Consider the following 20,250-nt stretch of genomic DNA (forward strand, 5'->3'; position numbering starts at 1 on the left):
GCGGGCGGTAAGATGTGCGGCTACATAGCAAGACCATGCTGATTGCTGAGGGTGGCTGGGTTCGATTCGCGGTGTCAGTCTAGGCAATTTTCAGATTGGAATCATCGTGGTAGCCTCATGATATACGAATGCCGAAATGGTAGCTTGGCTTAGAAAACTCGCAGTTAATAACTGTGAAAGTGCTGAATGAACACTAAGCTGCGAGGCGGCAATGTCCCATCCACCGTCGATCTGCCTTTCCGGAATCCAAACTGCTTCTCCGACAAGTCGATCTCGCCCTTCGCGAACTGCGACAGCCTATTAGGGATAATCCTTTCCAGAAACTTCCCCAGTGTATTCAGTAGGCATATGGGCTTATACGATGCTGCACTCCCCAACGGTTTTCCTGGTTTCGACAGCAACATCAGTTTCTGAATCTTCCACTTATTCGGAAAGTAGCCATCTGTAGGCATTTCTGCAGCAGCATTCTGAACAAATCTGGAAACGCCAGTATAGCAGTTTTTAGAGCCACGTTTGAAATTCCATCCGGACCTGGAGCTTTCTTCATCTTCAGACCTTTCGCCACTGATGACAGCTCGTCGTTGGAGACTTGCATACCTGCAATGGTGACTCGGTCTTCATCTTCGTACGGTGTAGGCGGCCACATCGTAGAATCATGCTGCGGGAAGACACCGTCCACGATCATCTTCAACTTGTCCGGACACATCTCCGCTGGCGTCGTTATTGCCACACGATAAGCATTGCCCCAAGGATCATCGTCAGCTTCTTGGCACAACTGCTTGAAGCAATTGGACTTGCTGACTTTAATCTCCCATTTGAAAGCCGCTCTAGCTTCCCGGAAAACTATCTTACGCTCTTCTCTTGCCGTTTCAGACCTTGCCCTCTGAAAACGTCTCCTGGCCTTGAGACAGTCCCACCAGGCCCACCAGTAATTTGGGCGTCGGCTGTCCAATGGTTCCAGTTTCATTGGCATCGACGCATCGCAAGCCCTCGCTAACGTTTCCGTCAGTTCATCTGCTTCCAGATTTGTTGCGCCCCTGACAACTCGAAGTGCTTCGATAAAAAGCTCCTTGTCAAAGTCCTTCGTCTTCCATTCTCACCCGGTAGTTCTTATCCCCCTCCGAGTCGTCGGTAGCCGTGTTCCAAAACTATACCGGATCGCTTGGTGATTGCTATGAGTGTAGTTCTCACAAACTCTCCAGCTCATGTTTCTCACCAGCGACGGACTGCAAAACGTCACGTCAATGATGGACTCCCTGCTGTCTCTGCGAAATGTACTAACGGTACCTTCGTTGCCCAGTCTGACTTCCAGCTTTGCAAGCGCCTCCAGCAAACTGTTACCTCTGGGGTTGGTCAGCCTGCTAACCCATTCCACTGCCCAAGCATTGAAGTCGCCTCCGATGGTTACGGGTTTAAGGTTGATCAGCTTCTCCGTGAGTGCATCCAGCATCCGGTTATACTGCTCTAAAGTCCACCTTGGGGGTGCGTAGCAGCTACACACGAAGATCCCGTTGATTTTGGCGACAACAAAACCTTCGCTAGAGCTGTCTACTACTTCTTGAATAGGGAATTTGCCCATCACTTGGATAGCCGCAATCCCCAATGCAATGAATCCGCCACCCAGTTCAAATAACGGCGAAGGGTTTCGATAAGGTTTCGATGGGGCCCTCCTTAGCCTTGCGGTAAGACGCGCGGCTACAAAGCAAGACCATGCTGAGGGTGGCTGGGTTCGATTCCCGATGCCGGTCTAGGCAATTTCTGGATTGGAAATTGTCTCGACTTCCCTGGGCATAAAAGTATCATCGTGCTAGCCTCATGATATACGAATGCAAAAATGGTAACCTGGCTTAGAAACCTCGCAGTTAATAACTGTGGAAGTGCTTAATGAACACTAAGCTGCGAGGCGGCTCTGTCCCAGTGTGGGGATGTAATGCCAATGAGAAGAAGAAGAAGAAGATAAGGCTCAGCAATAAGTGCCACGTCGCACATTGCTTCTGTTGTCGACTGCCACAACAGTTGCTGTGCGGTATCGCAATGATTGAGATTCAACTGGATGATCTCCATTAAACCTGGCCCGCCATCGCCTTCTTGTATGCAGGGCATTGGAAGCCACCCGTCATATGGTCGTTTCCATCCTCCGGTTTGCAGAGCAGGCATAGACCAGATCTGTCCGGACCTTTGTAGTTTCGCACCTGGTGTCCAAACGCCATGCGTTTGAAGCATCACTCCATCTCTTTGGTGACTCGCGGAGTAAGTCTCAACGGGCACAGCGACCATCCGACTTTCACCTTGCCCACCTCCACCATTTTGTTGGCAGCAACTGCTGGTAATCGTATCGCTGCTACTTGTGTACCACCGTGCGCTTTCCTCAGTCATCTGCACCTCACTCAGCATACATTGCGAGACTAGAGCCTCCCTCAGTTCGTCTTCCGACGTAATCTCGTCCAGGTCTCTGCACTCGACTACTGCCTTCTGTGTTAGAGTGCTTACGTTTGCTCCACTGCCCGTGGATTTGGCAACGAGCTCCTAGAAGGCCGAGCTTTTGATTGTAGGATCTTTCTTCAGCTCGAACAGCAACTCCCCCTTCTGGTACGCCTAGTCTTCACTACTTTCTCTCCCAAGTCCTTGAGCTCCGGGTTTTCGTTCACTTTCCTCAGGATTGCTGCATACGTCGTCCTCTCGCTCGCTTCGCCCTTGACCCTCTCCTGAGGAGATCTGTTCCTTCTTCTTTTCCACAGTCACCTTCTGCTTCTTCCTCTTCTCTCACTGGCTTTCCACGGTTTGCCAATCACCGTTCTTGACGCCATCCTTTAGTATGCTAGCACAATCGTGCACGTTCCGCTGCTTCTTCGGGACTTCCTGCTCTCCTGGCGAATCCCTGCTTCGCTTCTGCGAGTATTTTGGATGCTCATTCATTGGTATCTGCTGTGTGTCTGCTGTATGCTCCGCTCCCTCTCTCAGCGTTTTTTCAGCTGCTTCAGCTCTTCTTTTGAGCGCGTTAGGTTCGTGCTCGGCAGCTTTAACGGCGCATTTGATGCTCGTCACTAGAACCTTTATCTTAGTGTGGACATTGTGTTTGTCCTTCACGAAGTCATAAAGCTCGTTGATTCGATTCCGCACCTCCTTCAGGTTGGACCTCCCAAGTTGTAGTTCCTCCTGATTAACACTACTTGCCAATTTTGGTGTGGATACCATATTCTCGGATCCTAGCTTCTGTTGGCCTGTCTTGTTCCCAGAAGTCTTGGCCAAACAGCTGGTACTCGCTACTGCTGCCTGTGCCATCACTGGAGATCGCCACAGCTTCCCACTTTTTGCGAAAACATTCGCTCCGGCTGCTCCTTCGTTGTTTTTTTTTGTATACGTTTCCCTCCGGGTCGTTATCTCTACCTGTTGTGTGATAGTTGCCATTTGTGATCCCATGGGTGCCTTTGTAAACAGTGTGGTTGATGCAAGGGTTAACCAGGGTTGACGCCCTTGGACAAAGTCCCTGCTACCGATTTACTTGCAACAAGTTCCATTCTACACAGAATCCTGTCCTATTGATTCCTATTGAAAATTTGCTTATCCTCAACCGATTTACTTGCAACAAGTTCCATTCAACGCAGGATCCTGTCCTTTTAATCTCTTTTGAAAATTTGGCAGATCGGACTATGGGCTCAGAAAATATAGCCAAAATACTTTTTGTTATTTTGTTAAGTATAAAAGTCTAGCTCACTTTTTTGGTACTAATCCTCAACCGATTTATTTGCAACAAATTGCATTCGACACAGAATCCTGTCCTTTTGTTCCTTATTGAAAATTTGGCATATCATATGGGCTTGGAAGTTATGGCCAAAATACTTTATTTTATAAAAAAGCGCGTAAAAAAGTCTAGCTCACTTTGAATGCATTTATCTTCAACCGATTTACTTGCAACAAGTTCCATTCGATACAGAATCCTATTGCTTCCCTATTGGATCGGACTGTGGGCTCAGATTTTATGGCCAAATACGTTTTGTTATGAAAGCGTAAAAAAAGTCTAGCTCACTTTTAATGCACTTAACCTCAGTAAATGAAACTTGTTGCATTCGACGCGGAATCCCATTGCAATGCATTGCTGTCCCATTGCAATGCATTGCTTCCTATTAAAATTTTGTCAGATCGGACTATGGGCTTAAAAACTAAGGCCTAAATACTTTGTGTTATAAAAAAACGCGTAAGAAGTCTAGCTCACTTTTAGTGCACTTACCCTAAATCGATTTACTCGCAACAAATTGCATTGGACTTGGAATCATGTTCCATTTTTTGCCTTTCTCGTAAACAAAGTATACGTAAACCAACATTTAGAGGGGGGTGTGTTGACGCCCCCTGCCTCACTCTGGCTACGCTCTTGGGCAGAAAAAAAATATTTTCGGCTGCAACGCAACAAATCACCGGAGCTCGCGATTGAACGTGTTTCGTTTTCTCCAATTAGGCTGACCAGATTCTTTCGGTGGAAAAACGGGACAAACGCACTTGCAAAACGGGACATGTCAAAAACCTTGTGATAAAATTCAAGAGCTGCGGAGATTTCAATATTTATGGGCTTAGTTTTAATTTTTCGTGTTAGAATTTTTAAGAAAAGTTTTAGAGTGATTTTTTTCACCATCATAACCTTCTATTGAGTACCATAACTAATCTTCTAAGTATTAAATCAGTTGTGGAAAAATACTGAACAACAAATATTTTACTCTTCAAAGGGGCGCGGACAAAAACACGATGGAACAAAAAATTACTTGTTTTTCAATATTAAAAAATGTGGAGCTTTGAAAACATTTTTTTAATCCACTTTTAAATATGCATTAGGGTCTAAGGATTTTATTACTGATCAATATCAAAAACTTTTCCAATTTTGAACAATAGAAAATAACAAAAAATAGTCAAAGTATCCTTTCTGAAGGCTAGCCCCTTTACAAATTCATGGGAAACCAAATTCCGTGACATGTTCTCCGAATTGTAAACCAGCCTTTAAAGCCGGTGTGGGCATTAGAAGGTTGAAAAAATAATTTTAAGAAAAAAATGTCGAAAATGGGGTAACAAATGGGGTAATAGTAATAGGGTGGGATTATTGATTTCCCGTGCCAAAACCCTTTTCAATGAATATAAGTGAGGAAAAATCTGCGGAACAAGAATCTCCACAAGGAAAGAACATTATTAAGAAGTAATCTTTTTTATCGAAATAGATTTAAATGATGCTAAAAGAAGCATCACATCTCGGAAATCTTGTCCATTTGTTTTGATCGCATGTGCTTCCAAAAAGTCCCACACATATGGAAGCTCCTGATCTGTAAACTAGTGTTAAAGTACGTGAGGACCGAAATCCGACCACATTTTCACTTGGTTTGGAACCGCCTTAAACTCGATTTGATTTTGTTCAGCATTATTCTTTTTCGTCGTTTTTTTACAGTGGATGAATTCGAAATACTTTGAATTTTTCAGACTTTGAATGATTCTTATTGTTTTGAAAAGAACCGAACGATTGAAAAATATGTGGAAAGACAAAAAATGAAAAAAAATATAGAATCAACCTACTTCGCAAGATGTAAAAAAATCGAAAATGAACTTAATCTGGAAATCTGTCTTCCTCTGCGCTTCATTTTATTGAAGTTGTGAAGTTGAAGCGTGACCTGATTTTCAGGATATACGTGTCTACCAAGTTACCGGTTCCGTTCAATCCACTAATGAAATTGGTAAAATTTTAATGCCATTTTGGAGCTCTTTGGGAGAATCAATGAAAAAACCTGTCAAATTTAGGGTTTTTCAGATTACGACGGGACAGCACAATAAGGTCTAAAAAACGGAACTGTCCCGTTAAATACGGTACGTATGGTCAGCCTATCTCCTATTCATCTTCAATAGCTCTACATTCAAACTGGAAAATGGCCTGCTTTTCAACTTAGTATTCTATGAGTATTTTTTTAGTTACTAATTGAAAGATTTTCAATACCCGCCATTGTATGAGTATGTGTTTCGTATCGGACACGGAGCCGGGTATTAGTTTTGTTGTGTGAAGTCGAATAGAAAATCAATTAGTGAGTGATTGAACGTGTTTTGCATCGGACGCGGAACCTTCACGAGATCCAGGTGTTTAATTCTGTTTGTGCGGTTGGAAAGAAAATCAATTACCTAGTTCACGATGAACGTGTTTCGAGTGCTTCTTTTTGCTAGTGCGTAAATTGATTAGAATGTAATACCTTCAGTGCGCGTTTGCCCGTGTTTTCTTTCCGACGCAGAACGATCACGCAGAACGAGACGCAGAGGAGTCATCGGTCTCTTGTAGCAATGAGTGTTGAACATTTTTTTTCCTATCCTAAATTGACTGTGAGGACGTAGCCGGAATCGTTATTGGTCTTGAATTAATGAAACTTCAAAGCATGTACGTACAATGACAATAGTTTTCTATTCTCAATTATTTCCCAATAGTTTTCGAAATGTTTCTGACAAGCATTGAATAATCCTGATTCCATTATCATCAACCAGGGCTGATAATAGTCATCGTCGCAACAAGAAAAGCCACAGTAGCGACGAGTTGTCTTCAGTGCTGCTCGACGCATCGCCAATGACGCGCACGACGTCCGCTTTCGTCGTGCAATCAAATCGTCAACCACGACATTGAAGAACGAAGACTTCATCCAGTGTTTCAAGAGCATCCTTTTACTCTCAGATTGAAACAAGCATGCTTTGAAATAATCTTTATTTTCAAGATTGTTTCCAATCCTTATTTTTTCTAATCTCAGCATGCATGATTGATGCTCGGATTCAATCCTAAATTTAAATCTTTGGAAAACTGTCTTGTTAAATTAAGAGTACAAATAAACTGAAATTGCACATAATTGGTTAATATAAGTAGTGAAGTCGGAATTTGAAAGATATTTTTGATGCTTTTATTGAAATACTGTAGAAGACGAGAAATCTGTATCTATATTCCATGGTGGAATTCGAAGGATTATTTATTATTTATTTATTCAGGAATTCGAAGGATACAGAGCTCTATCTATAGAGATGAGGAACCTGATAATACTTGTTAAACCTAACAATGATATAAAATACTGTTCAAAAAGGATTAGTAGGACTATCAACATTATGGTACCGTCAACTGGGGGGAAGATGATCATTGAGGTGAAGGTGATCATTTGATGTGTCAGTCAAAAGTGCCAAATTTTTTTATGAAACGGTAGTCAACAATATTCTCCGTTCAAGTAATGTTACCGCTAGGTAGAAATCCGAGTTTTTCGATTATAAACATGAAAATGTATTTTGTGGGAGAAAGAGAGAGATAGTCGTAAATGACGCTATTTTCGTTTCAAATATTGACTTTGTTGACTTCTTTACGTAGTAAATTCAACATTCATACAAATAACCTAGAGTATTTTTTACTACTAGGTCATAATGATTTTGGTAGAGCTGTCTTGATCAACTTCACCCCAAACCAGATTACTTAAAAAATGTGGGATAATTTAATTTTTTTTTAATAAATGCGAACACATTTCAGAAAACTAAAGTTGATGATTATTGCAACGTATAGCAGTACATGTTTTGAAAATATTTGTTTCGATTTAAAATGTAAACACATGTTGTTATTGCATGTTTTGTCTTAAATATGATCATCTTCCCCCCAGTTGACGGTATTTCCGGGAAAGAACGTATTAAATGTTGGTTGGGCGTGACTGAACTGAACCATCCTTTTGCCCGAAGTAATGTTTGTTCATCCATCCTTTTACGTTCGGCTGAGACCGATAGGGTGTGTTAAAACCAATCGTCCACTATACTGGCACTAACTGGAGCTCAGCTCCCCGTGGAAGGGCCTCTGTTTTTCTTCTCTTTAGCCAGAAACGAAATGTTGACAATCGCCAGGATTCTCAAAAAATACCGAAGAATTTTTTGTTCAATGGTTTTAAATATTTTGAAATTAAGCTCTGTGTGGAAGAAACTGCTATGCAAATGGCTACTTTTAAAGAAGTCGAAAAATCAAAGATCCTGCCACCATCCACATGAACTGATTTAGGGGCCGTTCGAAAATAATATCCTTAGATTGAAGGAGGAAGGGGTCCAGGATATAGTGACAGTACATACGGGGAAAGGAGGTTGAAACATCTCAAAAAGTAGTGAACGTCATATTATCACCCTTATAGCAGTTAAGCTATAGAAAGCCCATTGCAAACGGCTGGCGTTGGTTGAAAAAAAAGGTCAATCACTGTACTGAAATCAAATAAGAACAATGCATTTTTTGGTTCTTCAACTATGTTTTTCGATACATGGCATTGTGGTAAATGAAACTAAAGGTTTATGCACCCAAATGCACCCAAATGAGTGCTATAATGAATATTATGCAACCCAGCACCCATTTTGTTGGTATGGAAAATTAGGCCGTTTTATCACTCAAAGACGAACTGTAAACCAGGTATTATGATCAGGAATTGCAAAAAAATATTTATCATATTTATTCTATATTTTTATTCTATAGTTTGGTATTATTCATTTTTTGGATTATCACCACAAGACCGCCAATTGAGGAGTAATTTTTTGGATATTATTATCGTCGATTGGGTTGTGGATTATCGATCGTTTCAGCTCCTCAAAATGCCCATGATAAGAAGGACATTCAACAATACAGCATTGTGCAGGATTGCTGGTAAACTATCTTATATGTCTTGCGGCCTTATCTGCAATGAATAATGACTGTGAAATGCAATAATACATTTTGCACATAAAAAATTGACCTGGGTAAAAAAAACCTTGACTGACAGTCTGACACTTGTGAAATTGAATTACTGAATAATGTCAAATAGATTACTAGATTGGGATTATACAAAAAGCATCAAATGTTTTGGGATTAAATCCCAGGATTCAATCCTCCCATACAAAGTGAAAAAAGACAATGCATGCCTGGATTGGGACCGTTTGCGTGATTGGGATTGATCTCTCTACCATTTTTGGAATCTCAGCAGCTCCCAGAGAGGGATTTTTGAAGACTGCTTCATACCATTATTCTTCAAGCGGCAGCTGCCATGCGAAGATTTTTATCAATTCTATGAAATAATGAATTTGAAGTAACGTATGAAGACGTAATAAATGTTACCGAAACATTTGTGTTACCAAAGCTCCTACTATTTGTTTATTTGAGACGCCATTATGTTTTAAACCACTCCGTCTATGATGACGTGCAGTAAATTATGTGAAGAAGTGACGACGGAAATCGTCATAACTTTTGGCTGCGCGACTATCTCCGGGGTAGGCATGCGGCGCGAGAAAACTGAATAGGAATGTTAGAGTAAAATCAGCAGTGATTCAAATCCTTCGGGGCTGCAGTTTGAATATGAATCTGAATCATGCACTTTCCCAGCAGTGGCTCAAGATTCATTTTTATAACAGTCGAGATTCAAAAGCTTAAAACTGTTATACCGCTCAGTTCTATTTTCTGCAGATTTGAATCACGAATGAATCACGAGAGTCAAATATTTTTCAATTGTTTTGGTGCATGAATGCGTCATTTTATGTACGGATCAATCCACTTTGCATTTACCGCGCCTTCCTCAGCAGCAACATGATCATTTCATTTAATGGAAAACAATCAAATATGAATAGAACACTGCTGGGGAAGCTTGTGAGTTTGATCTATTTTGGCTCATATTCAAACTAGAATAGTATTCGAAAATTTGCAACCAAACTGATTTCACTCTTATGACGAAGACTATATTGTTTTCGCTTTCTTCTTACGACGAGAACGACTATTGTCAGCCCTGTCATCAATCAAGCCATATGTCATACTCGAGCAAAGTCTGAAAACATAATGAGAGCACATAGAAAACATATTTTGATTTTGACATCAAATTGAATTCATAATTTGTTTTCAAATATGAATTATCATGATTGTTTATATATATTAATCTCATTTTGCTGTAGATTTCTAATTTGTATGATCCCACATCAAACTGTGTCCTCTTTTTGTTATCGGAACCAATTTAAAAATTAGGCTTCGATTTGCTCTCATCGATATCAGGAATATTTTTCGGTTTGATGCCACAGTAAGATTTTTCTGCTATACGCTTTGTTATTTTAACCGTTAAAACGATCAAAAAGATATCAAAGTCCCGTTACGCTGGGATATGGATACTCTGAAGTAGTGCGTAACGGTGTAAATCCGGTCATATCGCTCGGTACAACATTGAAGCTGACAATATGACCTCCCTAAACCCGAATCCCAAGGTGTCAGGCGATCCGTGCCGATGGGATCCATGGCTTGGGGGTGAAACAATTAGCCAGGCAGTTAACGGAGCCTGTAATGCTGGGTAGACACTCTTGCATTGGGTAGATGTTGCATTACGGAGTAAGATCTACCACACTGTGCTCTAGTTCTTACTATTCTTGTTAATACTTATGAGTGATGGTAGGAAGAGTATGGAACGACTATAATTTGCTTTTAGATGACCAATTTTTTGCTCCTTTTTTATGGAGTCAATGGAGTAAATTGTAAAAACGTAACTCAATCTTAGGCTGGTTTCGAAGCCGACGACATGAATCTCCAAGCTCCAGAGCGCTGATTAATTAGGAAAGAAGCGGATACGAATTTGGTGGATCTGCTGAACCCTCTGACTGATTAGAGCTCTGTGTAAAGGTGAGATTCGGAAATGCCAAACGCAATGAAATCAGATCTCTATACAAAAACGAATTCGGAACTCATAAGAAGAAGCAAAAATATGTTTGAACTTCAGTACCGATGCATGGTCAAAATCAGTATTATCCCACTTATTGTTGAGCTGAAACTGATTGAGGGGCGCGCCTTTGAGAGTTGGTATAAGCCATTTTTCGAAGGGTATAAATAGCGGTACCTTAGTCTAAAGAGGCCTTACATTAAGCTTGAGAAATATATGAATAAAAAATGACTACTTCATTTCTTCTCAATAGAAATGGAGCAGAAAGACATGCACTAAACAAATGACACGGGTATACTACAAAAGTTCAATGAAATGGACGCAGTGGTTCATCCCGAACAAAAAAAAAAGTAGTCATAATCGGCGATTTCACAACATCAAAAAAAGTTATCGATTTGCTCTCAAGCTTTGCTCGGGTATTCTAACATATGTAAAAATTCCATTGAATATAGAAATAATTCAAATAATTCAATTACTAATGTTACTCGAATTATCGATGGTAATTTCACGGTAACTCAATCACGTCCAGACTCTCCATTAACTATATCGTAAATAATAGCTGCTTCTTCTTCTTATTGGCATTACATCCCCACACTGGGACAGAGCCGTCTCGCCTCGTAATAGTTGCATTAGATACTAAAAGCAGCATAATATATGTCTCCCCGTTTTCTGAGCTTATCCATTTTTCCATGCACAAGAAAAAATAGTAATGAATATAAGTGCTAAATACATCACTATAAAAGGATTCGAGCTTAAATGATTAAACCAGCAACAGCCTTGTGTGACTAATTTAGGAGCGTGCTGTCATAATTGCTTAAAACTAGCTACGCTTCTGCACATTATTCTTTTATCCTATTTTATCGGAATAGATTATTACTATAGATAACAGGATGTGCAACACGCGACCATACCAAACTAGGATACTCCGATTGTAGAATACTTGGTATAGGTATGTAACGCCAAATAAATGTTTGTCCTAACAGTGACACCTCATAAGCGGAAAATGAATGACGCGACCTTCACGTGTACACACCGATGAATTGACTGAGTAAACATAAAGCGCGAGTTCACGGTGCCTCACAAGGCTCTTTGTGCCGTAACAATCGATACTGTGATTCACAAGAGAGCTGTCCAGTAAGTAGGTACCGGGGAAAAAGCGCTAGCGAGATGTATCATGGGATGCACCTCGTCAAGTACGGCGGTCGACGAAGAATATACCGAACGGAACACCCCGGAGCGAAGGATTGCTAAAACTTTTATCGGATCACCGGATGAATCGTTCCAGGTGGAGAGTGTTGTACCGAAGGTGAACGACCATTAGTGAATTATAATTTGATTGGAATTTAATCGTTTTTTCACGCTGTTAGTCAACGGAGACAGTGTCTCAAGCATATCAACGACTGGACGAGGAGATATGTGCACTCGAGAGTACTTGTCCTGGGCCACGCATGTTGACTGCAGAAGCGTGGATTGAACACCTAGAAACCGTGTTTGCAAAAGCGAGTGCTACCAATGAATTGTATGAACCGGACAACAAATTGATTATGGATGTCCGTTTGAATGAGGTACCGAACGGTTCCTCTAGGACGGAAACTGCTGAAGCAAATTTGAATCGTAGTAGAGATGATACGGCTAAGGTTCGTCGTGTATGTATTTTTGCCTATTAGAGGTTTACAATTCTTACGAACAATGATCGAGCATAATTATAAAATAATTCATTCTTATTCTCTACACCCAGTTGGCGCTTAAATTGGAAATAGCATTGGATCCCGTAAAAGCAGCTCGCCAAGAGGAGTTCATCGCTCGAATATCTCGCTCGGCTATGGCAGTAGAAGCTGAAAATTTCCACATCGATACAGTTGAGCACTCGCGAACCCGCATTACAAAACTTCGCCAAAGTTTCACCCGTCTCCAGGCGCTTTACTTGGAATTGGACCGTCTGATAGCAATGACAAATAATGGAACCTATATTTCATCTCAAGAGCAGAATCTCGATGAGGAGCTTGAGTCTGCCCGTGAAATTCGGGATCGTTTGGCGGCGTTTCCGAACAATGGCGAACAGCTGGCTTGTTGATGAGAGCTGCTCTGAAAGGACTTCTGCAAGCAGTTGAGTACTGGAATTTAGTTGGTCCATCGACTATTGCCCAGGAAAAAATATCTCTAGCACTGGATTGTCGAACAGTGTGTCATGGTGCTTTGATTGCTTTGGAAGTTGCCCAGGCAGCACTGCCTCAAGTGGAGCTTCCCTTTGTAACTCTTCGACAGCAGTCAGCTGTTAAACATGGTTTGATCTACATGTTGACCGACATGGTGAATCCAGCACGGTATCAACATACAAAGAACGTTCTAGAAGGATTTCAAGCCAATGTGGATAAATCAGTTAAATGGCTTCATGATACGTTTGCTAATACTTTAGGCAAAGACTACGATGAAGCAGATCAAGAAGTGATATCTTTAGCAAAGAAGTTGAGAGAAATAAGAAAGCAGTACATTAATCAGCGGATAGGATACAAGCCATATGTCAGACCCGCGATGGGGAAAGCAGACAAGCGGTAGCATTACTTGCATGAAATATAAACTAATCTATTTCTAAAATAACAAACAATTTCAATAAAAAGGAACGTTTATTTACACATTTTTTGCACCTCCTTGATGGCGTATATTTGGTTTTTAGTAATCCTACATTCGTACTCTTCGGTGCATTGAATTTTCCGATAAAGTGGACGGACCCAAGGTGTTAGTAGCTGTTCCGAAACTGGTTGTTTCTGTCCTCCAGTGAAGTAACTTATTGCTGCTCCGGCAACAATGGCTATTATTGTACCCAACAGCGAATAGTACATGAAGCCCAATCGGAACACCCAAGGTACTTCGGAATTATCATGTCCATCGGCATCGATGTAGAAGGTAGATGTTGCGGATCTGAAAATAACGCATACAATTTTGGAACGATTAGTTTTGAATTGAAAAGATATTTTCTAACGAATCTGAATGCCAAGGCTGGATGAATATTTTTGTTTGGCTCCACAGTAAGTTTGTGTTTCAATGGAATTGAGTTACCAAATAATTATCAACATAACTGATTGCACGGGCACAGGGAAACAAATCCGTTCCCATAATTATGAACATAAAATCAAGAAAACATAAAAATTGTCAATTCATGGAATCATGATCATAATTCATGTTTCCAGGAACTTTTCTCACCGCATTGTACAATAGGTACTGTCAGTCGGTAGAATGCATAACCAGTTACACTTCGATTGTTCTGTTTCTAAGCACGGACGATCGAGAAGCAGCGCATTGGACTTTAATTCAGTGGACTCGAGTTCGATCCTCATGTTTTATTTTTCAATCAAATCATTTTTCAATTAATATTACTTGATAAATACTATAAGAATACAACGAGTTTGCAAAGATTGGAAAATTTGAACTAATCCTAATTCCTGAAAGTGAAGTCATTGTTGCGATTTTATTTGTGTCGTGGATTTTCTGTCCATTTCCTTGGTATCACGTATTTTAATGGTTGAAACGAGAAAATAATTTCGGATGAAAAAGTGTTGATTATGTCTTGGATAATCTGCAGTGTTTCCTAAAATGTGACCATGATTCAATAGGTTAAATCCGCGATATGGAATTAAATCCGAAATTAATTAAAACATGTGACATGTGTGAGCAAATCTTCTCAGAAAAAAAAAACCTATTCAAGAGTCAGTTTGATTGACTTAAGTTGAGTATAAGTGCTAAATACGGGTCAAACGGCTCATGAAAACATAGAGGATTAATTACTAACACAATTTGCACAAACAATTTGAAGAGAAACTTTCTTGAAGAATACATCAAGACAGCTTCGTGAAATACACATGTTGATCTAATTGTTCCGTGGGTCTTTACTACTAAAGTATAGAGAAAGATCTCTACGAGTACTGAAGACGACCACACAGCGGTCGAAATACGTATCTGCAAAGATAACGAAACGTAGTGGAATTAAATGGAGAATACTAAACTCGTCTTAGACTGTTGAATACATTCCACTAAAAAGAGCTTAAAATATTTTTTTCTGGGACGAAATAATTTATCCGCAAGGAAAAGTGACAGGTCCATCAAATTTACACGTCATGCGATATAGGTGTTGATATAGGCGTTTCGAAATTTGTTTAACTTGCCTGCTCCATGCTGCTCAAGGAATTTCACCTTGTCCCATCTATTTGCACAGTACTACCCATTATGCTGGTGGTTCTGTAGCATAAATTCTATTTCATAAATGGTTCTTACGTTGTACAACCTCGGATCCATCAACATCGGAATAATCACGAGCTCCACGTGCTCCAAACCTTTATAAACAGTCAAAGATTTGATATCGTGTTGCTTTGTTGTAGTATTTTGACCATAACTTTAATAGGTAACAATGGGACATTTTGTTGCGAGCAAATCGGTAAAGGGTAAGTGCCTGAAAATTGGGCTAGACTTTTTCACTCGTTGTTGTCTAAAAAAAAGTATTTTGACCATAACTTCTGAGTCCATAGTCTGATCCGGCCAATTTTCAATAGGAAACAATGGGACAGGATTCTGCGTCGAATGCAATCGGTTAAGGGTAAGTGCCTGAAAAGTGGGCTAGACCTACACACACATACACACACATACACACACATACACACACACAGACATCACCTCGATTCGTCGAGCTGAGTCGATCGGTATATAACACTATGGGTCTCCGAGCCTCCTATAAAAAGTTTGTTTTTGTAGCGAACACATAACCTTTACGTATACTTTGTATACGAGATAGGCAAAAATGCATCAAATATTTCAGAACACATGGACACAAACTGTTATCATTTACACACTTAAAAATTTAACGCAGTGGCAGCATATCAAATAGACTGGAGATGTGAATCTTTAAATGAGTGGTGGATGATTTACGTTAAAAATTAAAGAAGTTCTGTTGCAAAATATAAGAAATCGGCATCGTGTGTGCCGATTGGGACGATTAATCAACATGCGGTTTTCGTTGGGTGAAAGCTGTTGAGTATCCCTTTTAGCTATGTAGGTTTTCTTTTAACCTGCGCTTAATGGGGAAGCGTCATTAACAGTATAATGAAAAAATAAATTCCCCCATACTAATTTGCATGCAAACTTGAAACGGCTTGTGCTAAATCAGTTTTAATCCAAATGAGCTCAAATTTTCAGAGGACACTCAGAACATGGTAAAGAATCAGATGAGCACTGTGGAGCAAAATCGATTTTTTAACCACCCGCTATGCTATCTACTTGACAACCACCCCTACTCAAACTGTAAACGACACTACAATGTACCTATACGCTCCCACCGGCAATGCACAGCGAGCTGTTAGAGAGATTTCTAGATTAACATCTGAAAAGGGCTTAACAGCACAGATAAAAATATGTTGTGATTTTAAATGTATTTTCATGCACATATTTGGAGCATGCAAATAAACGTAACATTCAATCGATCTCACTGTTATTTTAAATTGAAATAAATTTAAACTGTGCTTGCTTGTAAAAGTCAATCAAATTAAATTGAATATCGAATGTATATTCGTTTGATAGAGCTAGCTGCAATTTTACACGTCGTTGAATTTTCAAAATTATTTGCTGTGAGCTAAAATTTAATCTTTCTGATTCTTTATCTACAGAAATAGCTATATAAGTATGTGGACAAATAATCAAAAGGAATACATTTTGACTGTTACGTCTATTTCAAATGTTGGTCTAGATTTCTTCAATGGCACGCTGGCCTACTATTTTCGCCATCACACCAAAAAAGTCATCCTGGCTAATGATCTTGCTGACGGTTAAGATTGCGTGCGTACGATTATTCAAGCACGAATGCAAGCCCTTCCCTCAAAATCGCTGTTCAGCAACAGCTACACGATGTGTGGAAGAAGCTTTGCTCACGTAATGCAGGCTTTACACACACCAATCGAAAGGTGCCGGGGACTACGTGACAAAATTCAGTCTGCCTTCACCCACGTCTGTTGCTTATCAGACCATAAAGGCGCTAACGGTCAGAATCTGCTTCCCCGCAATAGGTCACGAGCCTGGGCGTGATTTCTGGTTCCTTCAACCGCATCTCCTTACTGAAAAGCCGAGTTCTAAATCTTCTTCTTCTTATTGGCATTACATCCCCACACTGGGACAGAGCCGCCGCGCAGCTTAGTGTTCATTAAGCATTTCCACAGTTATTAACTGCGAGGTTTCTAAGCCAGGTTACCATTTTTGCATTCGTATATCATGAGGCTAACACGATGATACTTTTATGCCCAGGGAAGTCGAGACAATTTCCAATCCGAAAGTTATCTAGACCGGCACCGGGAATCGAACCCAGCCACCCTCATCATGGTCTTGCTTTGTAGCCGCGCATCTTACCGCACGGCTAAGGAGGACCCCAAGAAATCTTATTATTATTATTATTATTATTGTCTTTATTTTAGAGGCTTTCAGCCCTAGGCTGGCTCACCTCTTAGTTCTAAATCTAATATAACTGGCAATACTGGACTAGACAACGTAGAAACTACGGAACGTGGATGGATTGGGATGGTGGGTTCTTCTTCTTCTTCGTAGTGGCATTTCATCCCTCACTGGGACTTTGCAAAATCGCAGATTAGTGTTCATTAAGCACTTCCACAGTTATTAACTGTAAGGTTCTAAGCCATGTTATCATTTTTGTATTTCGTATATCATGAGACTAACACGATGATACTTTTATGCCCAGGGAAGTCAAGAAAATTTCCAACCCAAAAAATTCCTAGAACGAATCGGGAATCGAGCCCAGCCACCTTCAGCATGGTCTTGCTTTGTAGCCGCGCATCTTACCGCATCTTACCGCAAGGAAGGCGGATTGGTGGCTGTCATATGCTGAAACCAATAACAAATCTTTCTCTAAGATTTTTCGTTTTCAAAGAATTCCATGATGCGCACCAGCACGTCTATGTGCAGTTGCGTCAAGTGTACGACGCACTGGGGAGTATTTCAGCTCAAACCCCTCTCCAAAAAGGCAAACAGACATTTTTCTTCAATCTCCGTTTCTCTTATTCCTAGTTTTTGCATTCTTAAATAATAATACTTATTTGCCTTGGGATTTTCTAACAATATTGTTTACTTGTAGGCAATGCAGGCTGTCAACACTTCACCACCATATTTTCAATGCTAACCAATTTTATCGCAATTGTGTTGCTATTGAAAAAATGTTCACGTTTTATCGTGTTTTTCTTGGGTTTTAATGATTATCAAGATAAAAATCAATATGTTATCAATAGGCGTTATACAGTCACTCTCAAAATTGAGCGTACAGCATAAATTACATGAATATATTCGAAAATTCCAAAGGAAATTTAATTGTTGGCTCGGTTGTTTTTAATGCATTTCATTATTAATCCCTATCTTCAATGTATGCGTACATAAAATGGTTGAAATTTTTACTCTAAAGTTCATTTATTTGAAAATAATCTCAAAATACGCCTATTAGATGTGACAAAATTGAGCGTACAGCGAATTTTTTTTCTATAAAATTTCTTATTATAAACACGATTAATGTATTTTAATATTGTTTTTTCGTGATTATATTTATAATAATAAACATCCGCTACTTAAACATTCAATGTTTTGAAATTAAACCATGTTTTGGCCAAAATGGCGAACAAGTGAGTGGTAAGAACATTGCTATTTAACAATTCAATGCTGCTGGTCAAAACAGATGCTTTAATTTATATGTTTCACCGGCATCGTATCTTATATATGATAGATAATCGAAATCGAGCGAGACATACGATTAATTTGGGAAAATTCAGTCGGTAAATGATGAAAACAGATGTAAACATACAGAGAAAACGACAAATGTTAGGAATGACATAATTTAAATTTAGTATGTCTTCAACTTAAATTAGTTTTAAAGCTCGATTATTGTCTCAGGTCTATCATTAAGAGTAATATTATTGAATCCAATCATTCACAGCCAAATTCTAAAAGTACAAGGTGCATGTTAAGGTACCGAACATAAAAAACAGCTTTTGAACCCCGTAGAGCACTTCTGATTGAATATTGAAAAGATAGCTTAAAATCGTAATTTCATAATTAAATTTGGAATAAACTCCACGATCTGTTACCATAAGGGATACAATTGGATGATTTCCATTTGGCGAGTAAAAATAAACTTTTTTAAGAGTTCGGCAGCTTATTTAATGATATCTTGGTGAATTTAAATGATTCAACCAAATTTGTTCCTACGGTGACTGAGTCTTCAAATATAAAATGACATCTTATAATGTATCCGTGTGCTGCTCTTTTATCAATATTATTATTAATGAGTACCCTGAGCTTATTAGCTACCTTTACATCGACTTTTAAATAAAGTTATACTTAATTTGAAATATGCCACCCCAACATTTGTCGTTTTCTCTGTATGTTTACATCTGTTTTCATCATTTACCGACTGAATTTTCCCAAATTTATCGTATGCCTCGCTCAATTTCGATTATCTATCATATATAAGACACGATGCCGGTGAAATCCATATCTTAAAGCATCTATTTTGCCCAGCAGCATTGAATTGTTAAATAGCATTGCTTATACATCTTATTTGGTCGCCATTTCGATTAAAATATGGTTTAATTTCAAAACACAGGAACACAGGAAATTGATTTGGGTACATGGTATGAATTCAAGGAGCAGTTCCTCTATTTCGTTTTGGCTGTAGCGAAAAATTGGTTGAAATGTTAATCGTGGAGCAATATATTTAACAATAATTCTTTTATCATTGGTTGCAATGAGTTGGATAAATGCTATATGTGCTCATTCAACATTACGTATATGATGAAGAAACGTTGAACACTTACCCAGTAGAGTTGAATCCAGGGCAGCCATCATAATGCAGCGGTAAACTCTGATACTTAAGATTCCCTTTGAAGATTTCTAATTGCGCCCCAGCAGCGATCACACACATTGTGATTAGGGAAATTATTGCGCCCCAAAAAGCACCCTATCAATAAATTCACAAAATTAAACTATCTAAATTCCTGTTTGTTGGCATTTTCTACCTTTGCATTAATTTTAGGTGAAAACATCCCTAGGAAGAAGATCCCTAGAAGTGTACCAGATGTTACTCCGGATACTGAAATCGCTAAACTAAACACGCTGCCCAATTTCTCAACAACGAATACCAGCAGTAGGCAAATTACTCCTATGAAAACGACCATACCCTTGATTACGTTACTGGCGGTGGATTCCTTGAATTTGAAATGTGGCTTGACAAAATCATCGTAGATCGTTCCGGAAAGTGTGTTTATGCTGGTGGACATTGTAGATAGTGCTGCGGAGAAAATTCCCACCACAAACAACCCTGGTAGCCCGGGGATTTTCTGGGCCACATCCAGCACATAATAGGCGAATATTTGATCGTTTTTCTTTACCAATCCGGAGCTAACAGGATCACAGTCGTGGTATTTGCTAAATATCAATAGACCATTGTAGACGGAGCATAGCTTTACGATAATGTGTCCGATACCGAATATCCACACAGCTCTGAAATAAAGAGATGTTAAGTTCGTTGGTTTAACATGTTTATATT

At 39.6% G+C, this 20,250-nt stretch overlaps 2 protein-coding genes across 2 annotated transcripts in view; one reads left to right on the plus strand and one right to left on the minus strand.

Moving 5' to 3' along the window:
- The first annotated feature begins 11,725 nt into the window (after positions 1 to 11,725).
- Positions 11,726 to 13,226, plus strand: LOC134204271 (uncharacterized). The gene is given in 4 exon segments (XM_062679095.1): positions 11,726 to 11,976; positions 12,038 to 12,307; positions 12,409 to 12,700; positions 12,703 to 13,226. Coding segments are annotated over 4 exon segments (1,218 nt in total). The 5' UTR covers positions 11,726 to 11,844.
- A 49-nt stretch (positions 13,227 to 13,275) lies between these two features.
- LOC134204270 (sodium-coupled monocarboxylate transporter 1-like) overlaps positions 13,276 to 20,250 on the minus strand; it is a 36,788-nt gene continuing 29,813 nt past the window's right edge. Inside the window, exons 6-8 of the mRNA XM_062679094.1 lie at positions 19,721 to 20,204; positions 19,520 to 19,662; positions 13,276 to 13,589 (exon numbers count right to left, since the gene is read on the minus strand). Of these exons, the coding sequence (XP_062535078.1) occupies positions 13,295 to 13,589; positions 19,520 to 19,662; positions 19,721 to 20,204 (922 nt within the window). The 3' untranslated portion in view covers positions 13,276 to 13,294. The remainder of the gene's footprint in view (positions 13,590 to 19,519; positions 19,663 to 19,720; positions 20,205 to 20,250) is intronic.

Source organism: Armigeres subalbatus, unplaced genomic scaffold, assembly GCF_024139115.2.
Source record: "Armigeres subalbatus isolate Guangzhou_Male unplaced genomic scaffold, GZ_Asu_2 Contig491, whole genome shotgun sequence".
Lineage (NCBI taxonomy): Eukaryota > Metazoa > Arthropoda > Insecta > Diptera > Culicidae > Armigeres > Armigeres subalbatus.